The sequence below is a fragment of the Leguminivora glycinivorella genome, chromosome 6, assembly GCF_023078275.1.
Source record: "Leguminivora glycinivorella isolate SPB_JAAS2020 chromosome 6, LegGlyc_1.1, whole genome shotgun sequence".
Lineage (NCBI taxonomy): Eukaryota > Metazoa > Arthropoda > Insecta > Lepidoptera > Tortricidae > Leguminivora > Leguminivora glycinivorella.
Genome location: NC_062976.1, coordinates 15,958,444 through 15,984,783, shown reverse-complemented (window position 1 = coordinate 15,984,783; position 26,340 = coordinate 15,958,444). Strand labels below are relative to the sequence as shown.

The 26,340-nt window shown below is 37.4% G+C and overlaps 2 protein-coding genes across 3 annotated transcripts in view; one reads left to right on the top strand and one right to left on the bottom strand.

Moving 5' to 3' along the window:
* Positions 1-451: 451 nt before the first annotated feature.
* LOC125227349 (CDK5 and ABL1 enzyme substrate 2) lies at positions 452-21,014 on the bottom strand. 2 transcript variants are annotated; one of them, XR_007177177.1, is made up of 11 exons: positions 20,422-21,014; positions 20,181-20,302; positions 19,515-19,701; positions 18,930-19,193; positions 17,914-17,949; positions 15,372-15,486; positions 14,718-14,908; positions 12,645-12,852; positions 11,977-12,200; positions 948-1,134; positions 452-594 (listed from the first exon to the last, which is right to left on the bottom strand). XR_007177177.1 is itself a non-coding variant. In XM_048131639.1 (9 exons), the coding sequence occupies exons 1-9, from the start codon at positions 20,736-20,738 to the stop codon at positions 12,060-12,062; spliced, it is 1,581 nt and encodes a 526-aa protein (XP_047987596.1). In that variant the 5' UTR covers positions 20,739-21,014; the 3' UTR covers positions 9,779-12,059. The 2 variants fall into 2 exon arrangements, 1 of the variants encoding a protein (XP_047987596.1); XM_048131639.1 differs by lacking the exons at positions 452-594; positions 948-1,134 and having other exon boundaries at positions 9,779-12,200.
* A 1,061-nt stretch (positions 21,015-22,075) lies between these two features.
* Positions 22,076-26,340, top strand: part of LOC125226808 (E3 ubiquitin-protein ligase MIB1) — a 273,740-nt gene continuing 269,475 nt past the window's right edge. The window contains exons 1-5 of the mRNA XM_048130913.1: positions 22,076-22,261; positions 22,604-22,799; positions 23,111-23,307; positions 24,710-24,877; positions 25,671-25,778. Coding sequence (XP_047986870.1) covers positions 22,151-22,261; positions 22,604-22,799; positions 23,111-23,307; positions 24,710-24,877; positions 25,671-25,778 — 780 coding nt within the window. The 5' untranslated portion in view covers positions 22,076-22,150. The remainder of the gene's footprint in view (positions 22,262-22,603; positions 22,800-23,110; positions 23,308-24,709; positions 24,878-25,670; positions 25,779-26,340) is intronic.

The following is a 26,340-nucleotide window of genomic DNA, read 5'->3' as shown; positions in this document are numbered from 1 at the left end:
GCACTATCGTCGGTAGTCTCGATTATTCATAAAACCTACCTAGGTATCCTAAAGCATAATATCCCAGGTATATCAATCGGGACTAGATCAATTTTACACCTTCTTCACACTAATCTGCAGTAAGTGTCTAGCAAAAATGTAGGTAGATATTGGAAGAGATAGAATCTCGCTGTACTTGTAAGCGAGTCTATTTCATTACTATACTCTGTCAAACAAGTTTGTCAGTAAATAAGAACAAGGAAAACTATATGCATCCTTTTCTTTAGGGTGCTAGAGAAAAGGATACCCATAGTTTTCTTTGTTCTTATTTATTGGCAGACTTGTTTGACAGAGTATAAAATAATAAATATTTCCTTGTCCAATTTTCTACAAGAAAATAAGGCTAAACAAAAAACTGGGAATGAATAGGTATAGACAGTCATCAGTCTAATAACAAGTGATGCCGTTAAGTTTGAAATTGATGTATTTTTACAAGGAATTTTATTTTGTTTTTAATTTTCGATCTTTTTCGGTCTCGATGGAACATCCCGTGTCGTCCGTATCCGTAACTGCTCTTCGCATTTTCATTATATTCTTCGTTCATCAAACTGCGACCTATTAAAAAAAAAACATATTTGTAATATAACACGGCTAAAGGATTAATATATTTATTATTCTAGGTAAAAATTGCTCAAACAGTAGGCAAAAAATTAAGAAAAAACGTGATTGATCGTTGAAACAGATGGCTTTCTACTTTGTCAAACTTGAATTGATATAGGTATAACAGCTAGGTAATAGTTAGGTAGGTACCACAAAATGTACGGCACCATATCGTTTATTTGTAAAATTCGCAGCAAAGTAAAATTGTTCACTTTCACACGCCAATGATATTCTTGAGAAAACATTTGTTTACTAGGGACATAAAAAATAACAAAAGAAATGACACATATTTAGTTATAGATTATTACCCCAGTTCCATAGTTTAAACGGTCGCCAGAATTGCCAGATCGACGAGTCTTCGCTCAGGTCAACTTCGGAGGAATTATCGGACGTCGCAATAACAGCTTCGAGATGGGCTCCCTTTTTTGGCGTAGATTCTTCAACTCCCCAAGAATATTTTAATATTAGGCTGAGTGAGCAATATAACACCAGTACCTAATCAGTAAAAATATATTCCATTAGGAATAAGGTACATGAGGCAGCCCGGAATGAGGGTTAATTTTAATTAATCTAAACATTTCCTTTGTTTTACATTATTCAATAGAGAGCAATAGGTATATCGTCACTACTTTTACTTACTTACTTTTAAAAAAACTTGTATCTTCGTCTGTCAATGAAAAGAAAATTGTAGGAAGTATGTATGGAATGCATACAAGGTGCTCGCGAGGAACCCATATAACTTTAACGGCATATTCTTGGTCGCATTTTAAGACTAAAATGTCGTATAAACTTTTCTAGATTTCGTCTAGTTTCAGAGTTATTGCCAATTAAAAAAAACATTTCCGTATTGTTACTCAGTTGCGCAATTGTGGAGCATAGTCTCACAGTAGTCATTGATAGATGTCAAAATGTGACAAGAAAAACTTCCAAAACATTTGGTTTTTAGAAAAATAAATTAAGGAACTCATTTTAATTGCCAACTTTATGGATAAAAATTACTTTTTATGTGAAAATACGTCCATAAAAGTAAAAAAAAAACAAAAAAAAAATTTCTTTTTCGCGAAAAATTTTAAAATTCATATAACATTTTTTCTTTCTTTTGGCCTCAGAAACGCGTGGTTCAAGTTATGCGGGTTCCTCGCGAGCACCTTGTATAGACTTACTTTGACGAGCAGCGTGAGATACGAATTTTTTTTCAAAGTAGTGACGATATGTCCAGTGTAGTCAATAATATAAACATGAAAAATGTTTCGACCACTTAAAATTATCCTGCAGTCAGGATTGCCCCATGTACCTTATTAGATATCTAACAGATTTCGCAAAATAAGTTTTCTCTTGTATTGTTCTGTCGTTATATTTACATCAACCAGTTTTTAACAAAATAAGTAGTATTTTTATATCGGGGATCATCCATAAATTACGTCACACTAAAAATCGTGATTTTTGACCCCTCCCCCACCTCCTTGTCACAGCTGGTCACATTTGTTAGACTCCCCCCTCCCTAGTGTGACGTCACATATTTTGCAAATTTACGTGTAGAAATTATTGAATGAAAACAGCGGTTAAAAATCAATCTTATTTCCATTTATGTACTTAAATTATTCTTCACCACACTTGATTCTTCAAAAACGTGTGACAAAATTTAATTTTATCTATAAGAGTGTAATTTCATAGAAATTTTACCTTAATGTCCACAGCTGGCTGTAGCTGGTAGAATAAACATTTAAATGATGATTTTGACTCTTAAATGTTTAAAAAAATATGAATCAAACTAAATTGTTCGATGTTTTGCAGTTAATATTTTCCACGTGTTGGTGTGTGTGTGTGACAAATTTATTTAACCTACGTGCCTTGAAACCCCCGCAACGCTCAAAATTCCACATTCTGAATCGGTTGACAATACAATTGGTATCTTATATTTATAACCAGATACAAAGTCGAAAATAGGTGATCCTGATCTACGCCATTTAGAACATTTTTAGCCATACATGGCTTAAACAAATTTTAGTTTTTTTTTTCGACCTAAGTAATCAAATTACTCAAATAATTTTTTTTATGTTATTCAATTTTTAAATCGCTGTAGTTTGATTTTCTTTAGACAGAGATGTTTCAAATTGATTTTATGGTGTACGATAGACATTTTACTATACGAAATAAAACCAAAACAACTATCTACAATAACAAGAGTATGCTTATTGATTTAGTCTGAAATTTTGGAGTTTTCACCGTAAAGTTTAAAAAAAAAACGACAAATAAAATTTTGTCTAAGACATTTATAGCTAAAGAATGTTCTAAATGGCCTAGACTATCGCCTACTTTTAGCTTTTCGTCCGGTTACCGAACATCCTGTATTTGTATATGTTTATGAGGTTTTCACAAATTAACAGTTTAAAGTTCGTGTTTTAACCCTTAGATTACGATAGATTTTGAAATGTGACGTCACGAAATTTAGGACCCCTCCTACCCCCTTGTCACATATTGTCACACTTCGTCGACCCCCTCCCTCCCCCTTAACGTGTGACGTAATTTATGGATGATCCCTCGTCTCTGTTTTGACCAAACAGCAGTGTATCACTACATATTAAACTGAGCCTCCAACGTTTCAGGGACGGCGTTGTCCGATCTTGGAGAAAACTGGCTTGAAATGACTTCAAGGACAAGTGCAGGTAGTTCGAAAAACTCGCGTGGCTGTCAGAAGGTGTTGATGTCATTTCAAGCCAGTCGTCTCCGAGAACACGGGGACAATGCCGCCCCCGAAACGTTGGAGGTCAGTTTAATATGTAGTGATACGTGATTACTAAGTCTCGATTTAAAAGTAATCATGTGTAATAAACAGAAGTGTGTATCTTATCTGAAACTAAGTGCCATCACTACAATTTCTGAGTTCGCCTGATAATACTATGTAAATACAAATGGAGTGCCTCCCTATAGTCACATTCGTGTACATACAGAAGCTAATGGACCATATTTTGAAAATAGTTAATCATTGTTTTAAGTTTAAGTTTTAAGTTTATGGATATTTAAAACTAAAATGAAAAAAAAAAAACATTCAAAACTAAAATGTTTAGGAGACGACGATCCCGACAACGAAACCGGTTTTCCATAAAAACGCATACCCTCATATTGGAAACACCACACTAACTGGTGAATCAATTTGCTATTCGAAAATGGATAGCGAAATTGCATTTTATCCACAAGAGTGCAAATTAATTTCATACTGTAAATTTTAACTCGATGTCTTTAGCTGGCTGGTAGAATTTACTTATAAATGACGATTTTGAATCATAAATATTGAATACATTGATGGAATTGATTCAATTTGATATTTTACAGTCAGTATTTTGTTCGTGTTGGTGTGGTGAAAAATGTTGTGTTTCACTCGTTGGCAAAGTGTGTTTAACCTTCGTGTCTTGAAACCCTCGCAACGCTGAAGATTCCCCTTTTTGAACCGCGAGCGTTCTGAATATTGAAATCTTTCGCTTGCTCGGGTATCAATATTGGCACGTGCAGTTAAACAGCGACTTTGCCCCCTTATAAAACAATAGTTATTTGTTATACAAGGGGGCAAAGTTGTATTTTAACGCCGAGTGTGGAATTGAAAAACGAGCAAGTGAAAGGATTCTATAGTTGAACCACGAGCAAATCGAGTGATTCGAGAATAGAATCCTGAACTTGCGAGTTTTTTAACACACGAGAAGTAAAATACATTTGCACCCGAGTGTAGCACAAAACTTTTCCCCTCACTATAGCGAGGAAACTACAACGCAAAAAATGCGTTTATCACTGCTTCCAGTTAATCCCACTGGTGGCAAATCATCTTTATTACTAGATTCACCTGCTTTTATCCATTTTAAAGCAGTTAATTTGACTTTATTCAAGGTCAAACTACTTTACCCACTAGTGGATAAAATGCGTTTTTACCCGCTGGTATTAAAGGACAAAACACGTGTTTCCGAGCTAGTGAGGGGAAAAATATGATAAAGACATTCGAGCTTAGGCAAATGAATTGTCAAACTTAGATAGGTTAAAGAACCTAATTTGTTAAAGAACCAAAAGTGCTTTGCTGTTTCATATATCTACTGTAAATTCTCCGTATAAAAAGATTTCATAATTACTTAGTACAGTCAACATCGAATATAGCCAAAACAAAAGTGGCCAAATGTATTGTAGATGTAGGTAAATTGATAAATTGACGCTTATTATATTTTAGCCATCGCTATCTTTTTAATGCTGACTGTACAAATATGTCAGAATCTTGCTGCATTAATAAAATAGGTACATCTCATTGTACATAAACAAATGCAATCTGTGAAAATAGATCAAGTTTGTGCTTAATTAGTCCATAGGTATAGTTATAAATAAAATAGCCTACCTATCGAGATGGAAGTATGTAGAAAAAACATAAAGTTGTTCCATTTTCACAGTGCAGATTTCTTTCGCGTTGCTTTATTATATACCTTTAAACACATCCTATATCGACCGGCTACTAAGACAACTTAACTCGTCTAATATAACGCGTGAATGAGCCAGAAATTGAATTTTCTTCACTTTTATTAGCTTGCATAATTTGGAGCGGATGTTTCAATTCACAGCATGCATTGGTATAATTATATACGATAAGTAAGTGCAACTAGTGAATTTGTCAGTGAAGCAACGCGACATCACGATTACAGCGGCCTATACAGGGTGGCTCATTCAAATCGGTCAGTATGGGAAAGTCTGATATAAGACACATATATTTTTTCTATTCAAATATCGATTGTGTAGGTCTTAAGAAGTAAATGTCTCTATGAAACATGATGTCTAAAATGAATTGTTTTCACATAATTTAATTTATTTTAGTAGATTTTCGATTCAAAGTTAGTAGACATTACAGTATTTAACAGATAGGTTCAGTAGTTTTTGAGAAAAATACGGAAAACTACGGAACCCTACACTGAGCGTGGCCCGACACGCTCTTGGCCGGTTTTTTTTCAAATGCATGAATGCAGTTTTTCTGTTTATGAAAATCGGTGACATGGTTCCTGGGAACAGGGGATCGATTTTTGAATTTCGAACGCAAGAATTCGCCGTTCGAAAGTCTGTGGAAAACGACGTAATTTTTTTTTTGAAAAAGGACGGTTAGTAATTTTAAAACTAGTAGTAATGACCACTCGTTTTCGATTCTGTTAGTAGAATTTAAATCGCTAGTAGTGGAGATATTATTGAACGAATTTCACGAAATCGAATGGCCGAGATTCAAAAATCGGCCCCCAGATCTTCGTATGTCTTATAGTTTCACACTTTCCCATATTGACCGATTTGAATGGGCCACCCTGTATACGTGAAACGCTATTTATTACTTTGTTAACATTTCAACGACGTGGATTAAAACTTACGCGATATACATGATTGATGGCAAGTTACCATTTTTCTTTCGAAATGAATGCATCGATTTCAGTACGATAATACGCACCAACTGGTAAGTAAGTTAGCGTTCACCATCAATCAGGTTCATGTACAACATCTAGTCATTTTCACTCTTTATCGCTTTATTTATTACTTAGACATATGCTTATTCTAGTTTAATTTAGAAGGTGTTGTTTCATACCTATTCAGTCAAACTAAAACCAACCTCTGGGTTAGAGCCTTAACGCATTTTTCGGAGTAACATGTTTTTTAATAGATAGTAACTACATCGGTGGTAACTGGTAAAGAAGCATACACTACCCCGAACATTTATAAAATAGTTATTTGTTTTACAAGGGGTTTGGCGAGATCAAAGCCACGCGGCTCCGCTGGCTCGGCCACCTGGAAAGGATGGGAGAGGATCGTGGTGTGAGAAGAGCATATGTGGGACACCCGGGTGGAAAACGTTCGCGTCCCAAATATCGCTGGTGCGAGGAAGCCCTGAAAGACCTATCCGCACTCGGTGTACCCAACTGGCGTGAAGTGGCGCAGGATAGGGCAGAGTGGCGATCTCTTGTGTCGGAGGCCAAGATCCTTTTTGGGTCGCTGAGCCAGTGAAGTGGAGTAAGTATACCTACGTAGTAAGTGTTTTACAAGGGGGCAAAGTTGTTTAACCGCACGTGCCAATATTGATACCCGAGCAAGCTTTTTCTCTAAATGAAAAGTATGAAAGATTTCAATATTGAACCGCGAGCGTAGCGAGTCCGTAGACACTTTGCTGGGACATCACATCAGTCTTCCGCGACCACGGCCAGTGCGACCTGGCCGAAACGTTGGAAAGAAGGTAAAATCATGTTGTTTGATCCGCGTGTGATTTTAAAATTGTATACCAGCAGGGTTAGCACAGGATGGCCACGAGAGTATGTCGCCGCGAGCACAGTATAATAAAGAGTACTATCGTACAGTATGGCCACTCCCGCTCCCCGCTGAAAGTGCCGCCCACCCCCTCTCGGTTACCTCACAGTTACCGCCTGTCAAAAATGCCAACAGGCGACCTGTCACATCTCACTCACACAAGCTTGGTACGCGTTCACCTACACGAGCTTAGAATGTGTGCTAGGAACGCGCCTCTTTCATATATTTGATCGCCAGTGTCCGAGATGTGCCGCGAGATAGATCACAGGTCTCCTTCTAATTGTATTAGGAAACTGTAAGGACGGGTAGTCTATCTCGCGGCGACATACTCTCGCGCCAATCATGTGCTAACCCTGCAATCTGCGATGTATCAGATGACATTTAAAATGCCCCTCTAATAAATATACGTTGTATTCTTGCTTCATACTTCTTTTCTTTACATAACATTATTAACAAACCAACTATTAGCGGGGCGTGGGCATCGGACCAAAATTTACGAGCATCAACCTAGCTCCATTCATTTCAAAATATTCAGTATAAATTTCTTGATCAACTTTGGAACTACGCCGTTACTTCATAAATTAGTAATTATAGGTTTAACACTTCAGCACATCACGATGCCTTGCGGCAATGAGCCAAGACCTTCACGTTTCATTGACTGCTTGTTAAGAATCTTGTTTATAGGAGGGTGTGGCAATTGATACGAGCGATCGGTGCATTATTCGCGTGCTATATACACACATTATAACTAAAAATGTCTCGAATATTCGGCAACTATCGCCAAATGTTTTTCCTTCGTATTTTAACGGAAACCCACGACGTGTCATGCTATTTCAGTCAGTTGACCGAAGTAGCACGTTAAATACGAACGAATACGAGAAAATACGATAAAAAACCGTTATGCACTATATTTGTATCATATTACCTACTGAATTCAATTATGTTTGCAAGATTCCAGCATAATCGAAAATCGTAGTTCAAAACCTTCCAAGATTTGCAAACACTATCTAAATATTCTAAGTCATAGTATAATATACTAAAAGGGCATGGTTAATAAATCTTGTAAAAAGTTATAGATAAGCAAATAAAATATGGTGTGTGATCAGAATTCAAATTATATTATAAGTTATAATCATTATAACATACATATTTTTAAAATGCTTTTTTGTTTGCTTAACAATTTTGCACAAACTTAATAAAGACAAACAGAAACAAATAAATATGTACGCATTTTGACCAATTTACAAACTATTTAACATAATAATATAGGTCTAATCTTCAATAAATACTAGACACCTATAAGATACAACTTTTCGTCAATGTATTTCTAATAATTTCACTTTATATCACAGTTTTATAAACGTTAAACATTATATCTACTTTTAATTAAATGTACATAAGTACTGATGTGCCGACGGAAAGTTTCCAAAATTCTGAAATTTTCACATAGGAAAACTTCGCAAACTTTCCATACTTTGTATGGACAATTGTATGGATGGAAACTTTCCATTTCATAAATTTAAATTCCCTTTATTTTTCGTGAAAGTTTCGTGAATTTTTCAAGAAATTTAAGATTTTTTTGGAAAAATTCCGCAACTTGCACATCATTATACATAAGCCAATTCAGACGTGCACTTGACATCAGTACGACGTCCTTTAGTTTTTAGACGCACTCCCTCTCGGATTTGTGCGTACTCCGTATCTTTTTTACTTGTCATATTAGGGTGAGACATATCGACGCGTAATCTGCGTTCGCAGACTAAGGGCCGATTGCATCAAACCGTCTGTCACCCTTAAAGCGTTCGTTAATTTTTTTTATTTAATGGGAAGTTCCATAGACATCTGCTGCGTGACGATGATGTATCTGTCAAATATGGTTGATGCAACTAGCCCTAAAAATCACTGATTAGTATGAACATGCGTACGCATGCGTTCAGCGACGACGACGCGTAAGCGTTTTAATACTAACATAAATTTCATACGAAAATAAAATCGTAACTTGTATTCACAGGTATACGTAATGGGCCACAGTTATACGTTAGAATTGGCCTAAAAGCTAGTTTAATATAATATGTACTAAAATACCAATTCCAAATTACAATTTAGATTAGATTTTGACTAGTTCTAGCCTTGGCACGGCGACAATCGCTATTAATGTATCTTACATAAGTATTGAGCTAATTTTAGGCCTTTATTCTTCTAAAACGATTTCAATGTCCTTAAAATGTATTAAAGTAAATAGGTGATATAAACTTTACAATACTGGCATACTGTCTGTATTGTAAATTTCATATTACTTATTTATACGGATACTTAGTATTTTCGATGTTCCCAGTAGGTCCACTTTATATAGTCACCGTCATAAAGAAGTGATGATTTCTGTACCTTGTCGCTTTTAATCGTTTGACAATTTCGTATGACATTTCAAACAAGACATTAATATGACAAGGTACAGAAATCGTCACTTATTTATGCCGGTGACTGTACATGTCAAGAACTTTTATTACTCTGACCACTTGCGTATAGCCTCTACAAAAAAAACATAAACGTTGCTAACTTAGCTTGGTCTCACTCTTATGTGTTTATGTGGTCTGGTTAAATCACTCATAAATCCATAAATTTTGTGTCCTTTTTGAAATTATTCGAATACTAAATTTACTAATTTTTAACAGTTTTAACTAATGTGATAATGTCTACAATGTTTACATTTAATAATATTATAATTAAGAGTTTTGAATGATTCATGGTTATTTTCATTATACATACTTATATTTACCGGGATATAGACCGTGATTACCTGTTTGATTTTTGTCGAGCTCCCGATATTTCGACGCAGTTGCATGCATCATGATCACGGAAAACCCAAACAAAAATAAAAAAGGTAATCACGGTCTATATCCCGGTCAATATAAGTCAAATATTATAATTAGGTTTATAACTAGATAAAATTTGGTGAATACTAGGAAAACACTTAAAACTAGCTACTTATAACTAGAAAAACGGCAAGAGTGAGCCGTACCTACTTATGTAACTTTAGCGCTGACCGTTATTGCGCAGAAGTCAAAAACAGGTATCTCAGGGAATTACAGGGGGTGAAGGGTATGCGTCCCCATGCGCAGCTATCCCCTCCACATCTCACTCAGCGCTAAATTTACGTGCCGCTACTTGTATGACGGTGAACACAATTTTTTATTTGGATTTGGACCTTGGAGATGCTTCACTGTATTTGGTCGCATATTCGGTTAACGAATATCCACGAAATATTGTTCACATAACATTTTATAGCGCTATATTACCGCAGTAGTAGTCGTAACTATGCCATAAACGTATCTACTGTAAAAACGTACGATACATGCGCGAATAGAAAATTCGCAACTCATGTCGATTTAAAACACTCTCTTTGTTTGTGTTTTCATTTATCAGTATTCCAACTCGTTTCTAATTTTCTATTTTTCTCACTTTTATCGTAATGTACTACTACTGTTAACTACCGCTACTTCACCACAGTATTGCGCAAGTATTTTACTTGACTGTCGAAACTTTGATAGGCCACATGTACATGTATAATTTTATAGAATGCGTACGCATTGTACAGAATTTCGCGAAGTTAATATGTGTGTATAAAAAAATAATTCGGTAAAAATACAAATATTACTCACAGAACATTTCGTCATGATTGACAGTTGTCCGACAGTCGACGGCCGAAACGAGACTGAGCAAACTGCTTTTTTTTCGGCTGATTAGGAAGCCAGTTAATTAAAGTATACTACAATGTTGTGAACTGAGTTTAGTTCGTTACAACATAAAATTCCATACCTAAATCGAATTGCTACTTACAATGTTATGAAAATCGATGCAAATTCTTGATTAGCCTAATTGGCTTCACATTTGGTGCACGCATTATGCCGCATTTCGATAAACCAATAAGAATAAGACATACAATAAGAAATTATCTACGTATATCGTCACATACATTACATCTATTATGTATGTCTATACATTTCTTGAGCTAGAAAATAGTAACTCGCTACATTCGCTACGTTATCTTTTCTTATCTTATACCTGCGAGGTCCCTTGCGGATACACTTTGACCCATAGGGATCTTTTGTGCGATCACAAAAATGTACATCGATGCTACATCGCTTTCTCGCCGCTGAATAGACAACCTTGTTCCTCTACGTTGTGCATTTAATTACAAATTACATTTTCTATTAACTAATGCCACTAATACAATTCAGTTGTCAAATCTTACAAGTCGCAGTCGTTAATATATAAGATTTGTGCATATATGCACCTATGAGGTATTTGACATTGCTGGTTGTAAGACAATCGACGCTCATACTCCCGGCCGGCAATACTACTGTATATTTTCATTTATCCGCTACATGAGACCGAGGCATTGGTTTCTTATCTTTTCAGTACTGTCACCCCTTCGATCCACTTTTAGGGGTATCTTTTATACCTTTGATTAGCTTATCAACCCAGCATATGTATGGACGGGTGGGAAACGTCCGCGTAGGCGTCCCAGATATCGCTGCGAGGTAGCCCTAAAGACGTATCCGCCCTCGGTATACCTGGCGTCGCAGGATAAGGCAGAGAGGCAATCTCGTGTATCGGAAGCCAAGATCCTTTTTGGATCGCTGAGCCAGCGAAATAAGTAAGCTTATCAAACACGTAAAATACTAGTTTTTCCTCTACCCAGGTTATTAGCTGATTTACTTCCACATATGCCCAGCGGCCCAGCGACAGCCGGCGGCGGCGCGCCGCCAAGGTCTCGAGTAGTGCAGCACTTTTACCGCTTTCACTAACTAACGGCTCAGCCACGACATTGGTCTAAGCGCGACAGCGGTGAGCGGCGATACATTGAAGCGAGACACAGCGATGGGACTTTTCATTCGCACGTATGGCTGCCGCTCACCGCTGTCGTGCTTAGATCAATGTCGTAGCTGGGCCATAAGGAACCATACTTACAGGTATTTTTAATTTTTGACTAACTTATCAGCCCCACTAGTTTAGCAACCGGTCTACTCCCACCTGTGTCCGGCGGGCACGAACGGCAGCACGGCGTACTTGTCGATCTCCCTGGCGGAGAGCCGGCGGCGGCGCACCCGCCAAGGTCACGAGTCGTGCAGCAGCCGCTGGTAGTGCGGGAACACCTCGTACGGCGGCACGTGGAGGCCGAACTCGAGGGCCACGAGGACCGCGAACTCGAATTTTATCAAATCTTTGAGGTTCACTCTGAAGGTGGTCTCGATGCGCTGTGGATGAAGATGATTTGTTCAGATTTTAAGAGACTCGAACATAAAAGAGATACTCGTAGTATGAAAATGGATGGTGTTACTACTACACACAACTGCAAAAGCGCATACCCCTTTTATGAATAAATTCGGAACTAGCACTATTGTAACTTTCTGTATATCGTAGATTGAAGTGACAAAATTCTCGTCACATTATTTTACACTACTTTACACGTCTTAGACTCTAGTTTCCCTTGTTTATATTCTCGTATAAATTGTAATCAAGAAAAAAACTGTATATTGTAAGATTGACAGCGTAAAAATAACAATTTCTATCGACCAATATTGTATGATATTCAAAGTAGGGTTTTTGTATAATTTCCAAATAATAAAAGACATGTATTTAGCCACTATCCACTAGCTAAACTAAACTAGAACCTATAATTTAATAAACTAAACAGTTACCTCAATTAAAGCCTTCAATGTTTCTCCCTTGACGTCATTTAGTTTAGCAGACAGCAGCAAGCACGCGCCAGCACACAATTTTCTGTTATCTTTGGTAATGAGATTCGCCAGGATCAACTTTTCGAAGTAGACGTACGCTTGGGCGACGGATAACAAGTCGATGCCGCCACTGTCATGTTTGGCTATCTTACGCATCTCCTTTTTAATACTGAAAAGAAAAACACAATGTAATTACCTGCATACTAAGAATTCTATGTAAGTAAGGTATTGGATACATTTTCAATATCGAATATTATGTAGTTTCCTTTTGGGATCAGGATAAGTGGCATGCTCTCGTTTTGGAAGCCAAGATCCTCTTTGGATCACAGAGCCATACTAGTTAGTTGGAGATTGGTTTATTATCCTTTTGAACGCTTTGCCATAAACGAAAACATTACTCAGGCGAGCTAATATACTCTATTTGAAAGTATCAAAGTTACTTTTCCAATGACAGCGTGATTGCTATAACACCTGTAGTTGTCCTTTTGGCTGTGGGCATGTTTTGTAACAATAATTTCAGGTGTTCTTGGCGATCACAGAGCAGGGAAGGTGATAACATATACATACATACCACAGATTTCGGGAGATAGGTCATGCCGGGCGATTTGTATAGAATACGCCTGTCGCAAGGTCTGCGCAACCCACACAAAGCACCAGTAATTGTAAAGATAATGCACGCACACACCTAATCCACACACACTTGTAGCTGGACGCTCCTATTGCGCAATACACGCGTATCATTTCAATGTATGTGTACACGCGAACGATAAGCGAGCGCGATCGCGCACGCACACAACGATAAATAGCGGGAACGCCTCGCCTCGTTTCCGAGAAAAATGTCTCACTGAGTGAATCGTTTTGTACACCGTTCATTGCGGCGCAAAACACTACACTGTTTACAATATGTTCCTTGTGTAGCCGCAATGTATAATGAACGTTTTAAAGCACAAGCAAACGTAAGGTTACATGGTACAACTCGGAGTATTACGTTGAATTCGTGTTTTATGTGAAATAAAAGGAAATAAATAGTATTTACCTATGAAATGTTATCCTATCGGCTTGGAAATTATTCAGGTCACTGCGATGTTTGCAAGTTATTATTGCACACTTCGGCATTTTTGATAAAACTCGTTTTTCGTCGGTGAACAGCGCGCGTGTACACTCGATGACAGCGGACGGCGAACTGGCGGCGGTGTAGGCCCAATGGGCCTACATCTGCGACCAGGCCGCGCGCGGCTTGTCCTCTCTATAGAATTTTTTCCTCTGAGATACATACCTATCAATTATGCCATTAAGACAATTGTGGTCTAGCATAAAAATGTGTGGTTGAAATGCATACCGCGGCTCGGATAGAATACGAAGCTTGGCGTCCACTAAGACGGAATCGAGCCGCTGATGGACGCAGTCTCATAAGAAATGCTGAAGGCGAATTAATGAGACGACACAGCGCGCCTAGTGGACGCCAGGCTTTACAGTCATATCTCGTTCATCGATCCCATTACCGTTAATGACGCGCTATCGGTGCATTCGACAGATCTGGACATATTTCTAGAACATATTTGAATTACGAGTAGGGAAAAAAAATCTTTACCTTCTTAATTTACCAAGTTTAGTGTCAGTTTGAGGTGAGGGAATTTCTCTGGGAATTTGTCGTTGAGTTCCTTCTTCAAGTCTTGCGGACGGACGTAGTCGATGATAGACGTCATGTAGGATGTGAACGTGAGTAGCGTCCTGTGCTTGCCAGTACTTAGCTCCGAGTCTGAACGTGCCTCAAGACATCTACTGATTACACCAATAAGTTAAAGTAATCCTTACCTTCTCAATTTGCTAAGCGTCAGTTTGAGGTGAGGAAATTTCTCTCGGAATTTGTCGTTGAGTTCCTTCTTCAAGTCTTGCGGACGGATGTAGTCGATGATAGACGTCATGTAGGATGTGAATGTGAGTAGCGTCCTGTGCTTGCCGGTACTTAGCTCCGAGTCTGAACGTGCCTCAAGGCATCTACTGATTACACCAATAAGTTAAAGTAATCCTTACCTTCTCAATTTGCTAAGCGTCAGTTTGAGGTGAGGGAATTTCTCTCGGAATTTGTCGTTGAGTTCCTTCTTCAAGTCTTGCGGACGGACGTAGTCGATGATAGACGTCATGTAGGATGTGAATGTGAGTAACGTCCGGTGTTTGCCGGCGATTAGCTCGGGATCGTCTAGGACGTTGGGACAGTATTGCACCTGAGAAAAATATTACCGTATAAAATAATTTCGTGTTTATAATATTCTTAATTGGCCTGCAATTTCGTCGGTAGAAAACTTTGGAATTCAAATTGTGTACCCTTCGCGCTTGTATTTTTTAAGTAAAATCCGTAGCTGGCGTTTATGCCAGTTAGCGTTGTTCATATATACTATATTTCTACAATGAAGAAATATACCAAATATGTGGAAAACTAAATCCTTATCGTGCTATTTTTTCCGTCTATACGTTTTTTGCATTATCATTGCAAAATTTTATAGCAGTTTCTTTGAAAGCTGAATGAAACTATACGTTTAGTAGAAAAAGGACTATACTCGTACATTGTAAGACGTTAGTGCTTACGTAAGAGGCGGTAAATCAGTCATACTTCAGAGGACCAGAATTTTTCCTCTTTTCCTTAGTAAGCACATGTTTATGTCAAAGGAAGAAGAATTAGGTACTTACATATTTAGGCGTCAGCATTGACGCTTCCTCCCAATCGAACGCTTTGTTATCAACCGTACTCAGCGGCGGCGACGCGGCCATTTGAGGCCTCTGCGACGACTCGTACGAGAAGCACCTGTAATATTATCAACTTTAACAAAAATTATACACAACTAAAATGTACAGGTTAATCTTTACCCATGCGGACCCATAATTTAAAATGCATCTAGGAGGCTTAACCCAACTTGCAATATCGCGCGCGAGTGCATACTTGAAGTCGCGAGAGATACTACTATATGGACTCGCGCGCGAGAATTCAAGCTGTGTTAGCCCGCCAGAATAATCTGTAGGTATAATGTTATTTTATTACCCATGCATGTTTAGTAAAAAATGTATTATCTAGTATGAGCTGCAGTTATGATCTTTATAATATTATAAAAGTACTAGACTAGAAACTAGGAAAGATAAATATCAGGTCAACGGGGTTAAATGTAACTATGGTATTACTGCGTCTTGGCGTCTATTGGGTATTTCTTGAATAGGATTGATGAGATCGCTATGTTTCGAATTATTTTAAATTATTTTCCTTGTTATATTTATCCCGGTTGTATAATAAACATTATGTGAAGCTAAGCTAAACTAACTTTAACTATGAGACTTAAGGCACAGTATAAAAAAGAGTATTATCATACAGTATGGCCACTTCCGCTCCCCACTGAAAGTGCCGCCCACCCCCTCTCGGTTACCTGACAGTTACCGCCTGTCAAAAACGCGAACAGTCGACCTGTCATATGTCACTCATACAAGCATAGTACGCGTTCACCTACACGAGCTTAGACTGTGTGCTAGGAACGCGCCTCATTCATATATTTGATCGCCAGTGTCCGAGGTGTGCTTAAGGTAGGCAGTAATGAGAATTCAAACGAATAAATGGAAGAAATTCTATTTGGCAATAATTATGAGACATGTAGATAGTCATATTATTGTCCTCTTATGCAGTCGAATTAACATGGTGGTGAGCAACTGAACACACACAATTATAAAAGTTATTGAAGTGAAACTTCTAATGCGACTTCCAACTGACAGCGCGTAACACTCACTCAGTCATTGTTACTTGGCGTGGAATGCCGCTCACTCAGCGCGTAACATTCTGTCTCAACGCGACTCACTCATTCCATTCATTCACTTATTAACTCAGAATGGCCAGAATGGTTTTGATTGGTGGAATGTTTGGGTGGAATGTGTGTATTTTATATTTAGATTGAGTGCAAAATGAGTTTGTTTGTTTTTTCAATAATTTTATTTGAGGAAATAGCAATGTAAATTATTTAAAACAGTAAAAATATGGACGTAACGTGATGGTCACTTGACAAAATGTTTTTGAGGTTAGGAAGTTTCACTTCTTTCGTGCGGAGAGACTCCACTGTTTTTTTTGTGTTAATACTCGCAATATATTCTCGCGTTTATAAAAAGAACAATGAATCCTTCCACGATTTCAGCTATCGCATATACCTACATCTTAAACAAAGGATACTATAGACTAGACAGCCAAATAATAATACCACTACCGAACGAGATGGTCACATACAAATTATAATAAGAGTGACAGAGAGCAAAATGTTATTTTTTGTCTTTGTCATAGTTTCACTTTTCCGCCGTTGCCACAAACGAGTTTGTGGCAAACAATAAGGACGTGACTTGTCAAGCTTATTATCCGCCCAAATTACGTAGGTTGATTATGGTAAACGGTCAGCCATTTTTAAAGTGATTCTTAAATTCGCTCCATTATTCTATATCTGTCCCTTACGGGTGTACGCTTGCGTCAAGTCTATAGTATCCTTCGTCTGAGACCTACATAGTACTACTACGTGATTACATGCATTAGTCATAAACATATATACCTATTTCAGCTAATACGATCTCTTGAAATTAAATCAAGTAGCATATCTTAAATTAAATATATTAAAATTAATTATATGGTACCATTATGTACTAAGAACTTGCATGCCATTGTCGTAACATTATGGTATATAATAATATTAATAATATATAACGGCATTTGGTAGTGCCATACAATGTTTTGTACAGTGTATTTCGAAATGTAAAATCAGCCACTTTAAATCCTAGGCCACTCTAGAACCCTGTCTTATTGATACCGTGCTTTATTTGCCATATAAGTCTCATTAACATTTAATGTAAAAGGTTCTACAGTGGCCCAGGATAGTTTTCAAATTGGTAGACTGTACCGAATATTGCTTGCAAGTTCCCGCGCCGTGTAAATGAGTTATAACTACTTAAATACCAGTATATTGTTATTTTATAGAAAGGCACTAATTAGAGTACAAATCGCGGCACGTAACTTTAGCACTGACCGTTATTGCGCAGAAGTCAAAAACAGGTATCTCAGGGAATTACTGGGGGCGAAGGGTATGCGTCCCCATGCGCAGCTATCCCCTCCACATTTCACTCAGCGCTAAACTTACGTGCCGCCACTTTATATAGTCATTTGAGATAAATATCATTACGTGTGCTGCATAGCTTAGGAGAAACATTTATTGTTTACCATTTCTTATCCTTGTGCCTCGTCAATAACTTAGTTCTGAAATATAAATGGGTTAGTGATGAGATGAAGGATGCATGTGGGCGCTAACATGTAACGTCTAAAGTACACTCAAAAGCAATGAGATCAGGTCACTTTGTATGGCCATTTTCACAGATAGTGACTTGTTATATGATTCTGGCAATTTGTTATGATAATTAATTATGACTGTTTGTAATGATAACTTGAGTTTTCATTCTTATATTGTATGTAGTTATATTGTGCAGAGTTTTGTGATAAATAGACCATATAAATTAGGGTAACCAGTATCGATTTTATTTAAAGAAATCAGAATAAAATTTTACATGCAAAAAGTTATTTACAAAAACTTTTCAAATTGAAAATTCTAAATTGGATTGTATAATTTTTAGTATAACAATTAAGGAAAATATCGATTTATTCGGGACATCTGGTCAACCTATATCGTCAGATGACAACCAAAACTTACAAATAATTTCAGTCAATAAGAGAGACGAGTTCACAATGAGCGAGTCACTTTACAGTTAATTGTCGCGCAAAACAACTCGATTATACTCGCAATATTAAGTGGCGCCTGATGTTAAAATGCTATCCCTTTTTAACCGACTTCATTATCTCACTGGGTCTGCATACTCCCGATTGGTATGAAAGAGATAGCAATATGTCTTCAGTCGCCACTTAATATTGCGGCGAGTACCTATAGTTGAGACGCACTCAGACAATGCGGCCGCAAGTAGTAATTCGATCGAGGCACGTCTACAACTCTACACAGACTAAGAGATGCTTTGCGCGTAATTTCAAGTTTATCTCTCTATGTAGGTCAACTGAACGTCTTTTAAGTTTTGGTTGTCACCTAAACCATTTCAAGACATAGATAATTCAAACTAACATGATCATTCACATTTAAAAATCTAAAAGCATGGTATTGTAGCGAGTTATTGTGTCTGATTAGATTTTAAACATCAAACATTAATTGAAAATGGTATTAAAACTTGAATTACCTGGCAATAACATGAGGATTACGGTTCATCAGCTTCCAATTAGCTTTGTCACTGAAGTCGCCTTCATACATCTTTCTATACTGCTCTCTAGTACACACTCGGGACGGTACAAGCAGTTTTGAATAGGAGATATCTTGTCCGTTTTCCTCTTTTTCCAAACCAAGAAGATCGAAAGGATCCACGCCATTGTCAGTGATAGCTGAGAGAGGTCTTGCGGAACCGGAAGTGTTGCGACGACGACCGCCATCTTTTCTGTGGTCGGATCTAAAAAGAATGATAAAAAATTTAAATCAATGAACATTAAGAAATAGAGCCGCCCAGCCACGATACGCGTGACCAATTAGCGGACCACGTGCGTTTCGCTGCGTAAACATCTAAATTGCAACATATGCATATCAAGGTTAAAGGTAATGTCATGCATAAATAATGTGGGTCGTTCTAAGAATTAGTTTAATGTGCTGCTCTCAAGCAATAGCAATATTGTCAAGCATTAGGTTGGTCTAACAGGTGAATAAAGATATGAGCAAATTTCGTCCGTATTGTATGAGACAAAGAGACTTGAAAACGTCACAAATGTATACATACCGAGGATTCCTGACAGTTTTCGAATATGGTATAGTACTGAATACAACACATGGCACACAGGAATTAGGCGCAAGTGCCAGCCTTTCATCTCTGAACGACACCCCTTTGGTCAAGGGACGAATGAATCGCAACTCCTTTGTGTGAACCTGGTTTTCTGGGATGCAGGTACTGCTTGTGCGGAAGCGACCTGGATGTGAAAGAAATGTTATAGATTAAATTTATTAAATCACGCCTATCGGCAATCTGCACACCTAGGCAAGGAACATCTACATGGGCCATTTGCCGTGTGAGCACATCGCCCCGCGACATGTCTCGCTCTGTGTGCACCTGGCTAATAAATGATTGCGTAAACCGGCGGAGTGTAGCACAGATCTTTAGAAAGAATTTCCTCCAGGTAGCACACACCAATGCGGGATAGCGGAAAAAATACATAGTGATGAGTGTACAAGTCAAGTTTTCTATATTTCATATTGTTTATATCTGGATAAATAGTTCATTAATCTTTCATCACAGTCACACTCAATGTCAAATGAATGTTATTTATCTACTAATATTCTCCATTATCTATCATAGCACTTTATTATATAAACAGCATTGATTGTGTAAATTTCAAATGTGTTATCTTTTGTCTTGATTTTGATATGATTATATTGATAAGATAATTACCAAAATTCAAGCTTTCCGAACTGCTCTTATCATCAATATTGATGCCGGTAAGTGATGATAGGTGTACTTTCTTGGTCTTAACAAGTTTCTCTTTGAATGACTCTTGATTCCCGGATGAACATCTGAAAAAAAAAACTATTTTTATCATATGAGAAAAAAAGAGATGAGAATGAATACCCAATACTGTTTAAGTATTGGCTACAAAAGTTAATATAAAATGATATGAATATTCAAAGCCTACCTTTCTCTAAACACATGATTGGCAGCCTTGACTGGAGTAATGCTAGCATTGGGATCGGAGTCAGAGCTCACGGAATGGTTATCAAGGACGCGGTGCGCCGGGCTCTGGGGCGCCTTGCGGCGGACGCTCTCGTATCCCCTATCCTTCTCCACCCCATTCACCAGCTCCACGACCTTGCTCTCCGACTTCTCGCTCTTCTTAACAACGTGACATAATTCCGTATCCTTGAACGTTCCGTCCAGAGATATGTTAGACAGAAAAGTCACTGCGGCGAGACGTCTTCTTGCTTTCTCGTATTTATTACGATGGTTAGACATTTTGAACGCTTATAACAACCACAGAACAACACTATTCATACATTAAATTCAATTTCACGGCAACAATAACAGCTATATCCCATTAAAACTTCCGTAAACTTATAAACCTAATCGTATTACAAAACCACTGCATGTTATGTCTTTCCAGTTACGCGGCCGCCACTCCTGCCAAACGAAAGCTACTTTATTCAATCTAAATAAAGCTCAAAGCTTCAATTTAACGGTGGATTGGTCAATGAAATAATTCATAATTATTTTTGTCCTGAAACTGGACGATTCCGCAATTTCCGCAAATAAATTTGACATTTTGATATTCCATTCGTCTCATTCGTTTGACGGATATGGGGTTGCTGGTTAAGTATTTAAAAAATCGCAAAAAATGTAGTCTGGTGACAAAGCAGCCATAGAACAAACCATTTCTGACAGTAGAAAAAAAGTGGACGATTTGAAAAGTATAGATGTGACTGGACTTTTCTGAATGTAAAATTAAATTTGGTGCATTTAACTACGGAACTGGGTGTGCCACAATATAGTTTGTGCATTCGGAATAGTTATGTATGCAGAGACATAAGGAAAAGGTTTAACACCATAGAACACTCGCTGACGAATCGCGCTGACAAAATTTCCAATATTTCTTCGACTGTATGTTAAACGCCTCAGTTATTAAAGTTCTTGATTAATGATAGATGGATTTGCTTGATCGTAAGAAAATATTTATTATGTTGACTATGATACAAGACATATTCAAAGACAACTGCTTCAATTTACTTTAATCAATTTATCGTCACCAATTTGAATATTCAAACTAATGTTGACAACGATGCAACATGCTAAATAGTGATTTAAACTTTCACGATTTTTATACATATTAAAAATTGCAAACGGGACTTAATCGCGTATTGCTATTTTTTAAAGACCAATCTGCTCGGAGACCACGGGGACAATGCCGTCCTTGAAACGTCGGAGGTTAGTGTTTAAAACATAGTAATACGTGATTAAGTTCCGTTTACAATTTTAAATATATGCTAAATAGTGTCCCACTAAAAACCGAACTGAATCAGCGCTGCAATCTGTTTAATATATTACAATTTACATATGAATTCTTGATTAATACGGAGCGTTGTACATACTGATTATTCCGAAAAATCTGAAAAAATGAACGCTGGTAACACTATTCTTCCCATGCTATTCCAGGCATAGTTAAAAACGATACGGATTCCCATGACGTACCTTGCCATGTACAGAATTTTGAACGAAAATCCTGTGCCATATTAATATTTCTGAACGGTATGTTATTGTCAGCCGATTTGACGTTTGTCAGGTTGTCAGATCTTCAATGAGAAAAGAGCTTCGTTTCAGTTTTCATCTCGACTATTTTGTCTTATATTTTAGCTGAAAAGTTAAACATCATAATGGAGCCTAGTGTTCCAGGTTCTTCAACGTCTTCTAGGGCGACTAGATTTATGATGGAAGGCGTAGGAGCTCGTGTTATACGGGGACCAGACTGGAAGTGGGGCAAACAGGTGCTGCAGAGATGTTTATAGTTTACTATTATTTAGATATATAAAAACAGCTTAGCTCTTTAACACTTGCGATAGAATATACATACAATTTATCATAATGCGGCTTCATATAACTTCACGTATATGTGCGTAAACAGCTAGTTACACACAATGAAAGTTATCTTTTTACAATGCATTCCTAGTTTTCTTTCATGGTATCCGTTATTGTCAAAATTGCGATATTTATATTCAAACTCTTTACTTTTAAACCTATTCTTCTATAATGTTAAAATATAAGCGTAAAATACAAAAGTATGTAGCAGATATCATGTATTTAATAACTTGTTTACAAACTGTTTACAGGATGGAGGGGAGGGGCATGTAGGTACCGTGAGAAACTTTGAGTCACCAGAAGAGGTAGTGGTGGTGTGGGACAATGGTACTGCTGCGAACTATAGGTGTTCAGGCGCATATGACTTGAGGATCCTGGACAGTGCTCCCACTGGTGTTAAACATGAAGGAACTATGTGTGATACTTGTCGGCAACAACCTATATTTGGTAACTTTATCTTGCTTATTTTAAGTATTCAGATCCAAATGACATAAATTAACTATTTATGATGTTATAAACTTTATTGGTATTTGACTTTCTTATATACACTAACTTTACACCAATTACTACCACCATACAAGCTATTATTACCATTTTGCTTAAAAGTAGTAATGGATATTTATAAGAAATCATTCTGCTGTGTAGATACTTTTTTTAATATTACATTAAAAAAAATTATACTAATTAGATTGATACTAGAAACCCAAATAAAATCATTGTCTTCATTATGTTTTTTAAAATAATAATTTTTTTGGCAGGTATTCGCTGGAAGTGTGCTGAATGCAGTAACTATGATCTGTGTTCTGTATGCTACCATGGGGACAAGCATCATCTGCGTCACAGGTTCTACCGCATCAGTGCACCAGGTGCGCAACGCTGCCTTGTGGAGCCCCGTCGCAAGAGCAAGAAGCAAGCTGTTAGAGGAATATTCCCTGGGGCTAGGGTTGTTAGAGGGGTAAGAGATGTCACCTACAATAAATGGTACATAATGTAGGCCTCATAAATATCTGACACCATATGAGTTTGAGCGAACATCATCGGCGTAACCAAATCCCACAGACTTCGCTGGTTCGGCCACTAAGAATGGGAGAGGATCGGGCTGCCAAGAGGGCGTATCTGGGAAGACCAACTGGTGGCCACCCGGCGGGTCGGCCCAGATACCGCTGGGGAGACAGCGTGATGGTGGATCTGTGTCAGCTACAAGCCGATAATTGGCAGGAAGCTGCGCAGGATCGGGATAAGTGGCGTGCTCTCGTTTTGGAGGCCAAGATCCTCTTTGGATCACAGTGCCATACTAGTTAGTTAGTTATGAGTTTATCACATATTAGTGCAGCCTTCCAAAAGTAGGTAAAGGGCATTTTAAGAGACTGCCCCTTATGAAATACAATTCTTCTAATACTTCTGAGAAAGCAATTTTGTGTCTGATAATATTTCATGACTTGGCTAACAAATTGATAGTACTAGCCCTGATGCATATGTTTTCGTCTCGTCGGACCGTTTTTTGAGGTTCTCCTGTTTGTACAAAAATAATGCCTTAGTTCAAAAATCATTGATGTTTAATGCTAATACTAATCTAATTTATTTTTTATGGCATTATTTTACAATAACTAAATCTAAATACAAGAAATAACATTGATACTGAAAGGAAAAAAAAGACGATTTTTATTTTATCTTTTATGGATGGGTATTACACTGCATGTTAGATGTAAGGGGGCCCAAAGGAAGTAACTAAGTTCTGTTAATAAACTAAAAACAAATCTTCAAGCCTATGCATGCAGAATTGCTATAGGAGAGGAGAATGTGATTGAGACAACATTTTTTTTAAATATTTTTTTTTACAATATAAGTCACATGCAATTTTGTTTTACAACCAAATTAAACTATATTATAGTACTTTTACAATTCTCACTACTGTGACGTGAAATACCTACATGTGTAAACGTTATTAGAATAAACAAAATATTTCTGTATTACTAGACGAACTCTTTTGCATCGGGGCTAGTATAGCTAGCTAGCTTTACAAATTTGATTAGAATTAGGTGCCATATAATGCAAAAGCATTTTGTAAGGGACATTCTTGTGAAATGCACCAATAGAGTATATTACATTGGACATTTATATTAAGTATTATAATATCTTTTGGTATCTGTTCTAAAGCCTTATACAAACATAAATACTATATAATTATATTTATATTGTTCTTTGTATTAATTTGTGTGATTGTCTTGTAAGAACTGATTGCAATTTTAAAAATCTAATCCTATTAATTTCATATTTAAGCTATGACTTGTATGTTTATTGAAGTAGTGTTGCCATGTGTAACTGTCTTTTTAACAACACATTTATGCCATTTAAAGGTGGACTGGCAATGGGAAGACCAAGATGGTGGAAATGGCAGGAGAGGCAAAGTCAATGAGATCCAAGACTGGTCGGCCGCCAGTCCGCGGTCCGCTGCTTATGTGGTCTGGGACAATGGGGCTAAGAACCTGTACAGAGTTGGATTTGAGGGAATGGCTGATCTCAAGGTAAATGCAACCTATTTTTAAGATTGAAATAGTTTACTAGCTAATAGGAACATTTTATGAGCTGCTGCCTGTATCATAGGACTCGTAGGTATAAATTTTATTTAGTATATTACCTACATAAAAGAGATAGAGTGATTTACCCCCCTATTCATAAACGTTCACTTAAGTTATCAAACCAATGAAGTTTGTCCCTTTCTATCACACCAGTACGTTGGAAAGGGACAAATGAATTTTATCGACTAAATAACTTTAGTGAACGTTTATGAATAAGTATGGGGGTTATAGCTCATCGCTAACATCGTCATCGTCGCGTCTATTTTATTTACACGGGAGCAATACTTTTTGTTCGTTTCTATCGCTGATAGCTGCGACGCGCAACGAAAACGAAACGCCGCGAAAGGTAGTCTGGCTCTGTCGCGCCAATACGCAAGAGCGATAGAGATAGATATCTACAAGCGTTTCGTTTCGTGAGCATTTCGTGAGTGTTTGTGCCATTCGGCTACGTACCCAGTGCTTTTTGAGCACTTCAGTATTTAAAATCTCATACTTGCCCGCTCTAAAAGACATATCGTCACTACTTTTTAAAAATCTCGTATCTCACGCTGTTCCTCAAAGTTAAAACGCAGTAAGTCTATATGCATTCCATACATACTTACTACAATTTTATTTTCATTGACAGACGAAGATACAAGTTTTTTTTAAAAGTAGTGACGATATTTAATATGTTTATTTATAATCTCTAATTCTAAAAAATACATTTTGAACATTAAATCTTCCGTGTTTTTGTTTCCAGGTTATGAATGACGTCAAAGGTCAAAATGTGTACAAAGAACATCTTCCGCTACTGGGAGAGCTAGGCCCCGGACGCACAGGCCCTCACGGGTTGCAAGTTGGTGATCAGGTATGGACCTACTTTTAAAATTTCATATAATCTATGTTTGTAACAAACCCGTTATTAATTAAGAGCTGTAAGCCATAATTTCATAAATGCAGGTAAATTTATTCGCAATTTGCTTTGAAGCAATAATTTTGCTCAAAGTTATCTTTTCATACTTTGTTGAACTTATCAACTTTGTCTTTTTATTGCAACAGATACTGAATATTCTCACATAAATGTAGGTAGATACATATTTCCGAAGATGACTGTCTATTTAAATGAGCTCAACTGAATGATGAAATAAGTACTAGCTTCTTTTATCACAGGTATTTTCTGTAAACAAATATTATCATTCACGTCACCGCGTTGCCGACCCATTAGAAACTTGTACACTCCCTTTTGCTGTGTTAAGTACACAGAAAAAAGGAGTGTACAAGTTCTAAGGAGGGTTCGGGTTGCCGACGACTTAAAGGACAAAAGACGGAACAAATTAGTTCCGTAGGTTCTTTCATCGCCAGCACACCGCACCCTCGTTGAGCTCTGGCAGCCTTACTCACCGGCAGGAACACAACACAATGAGTATTTA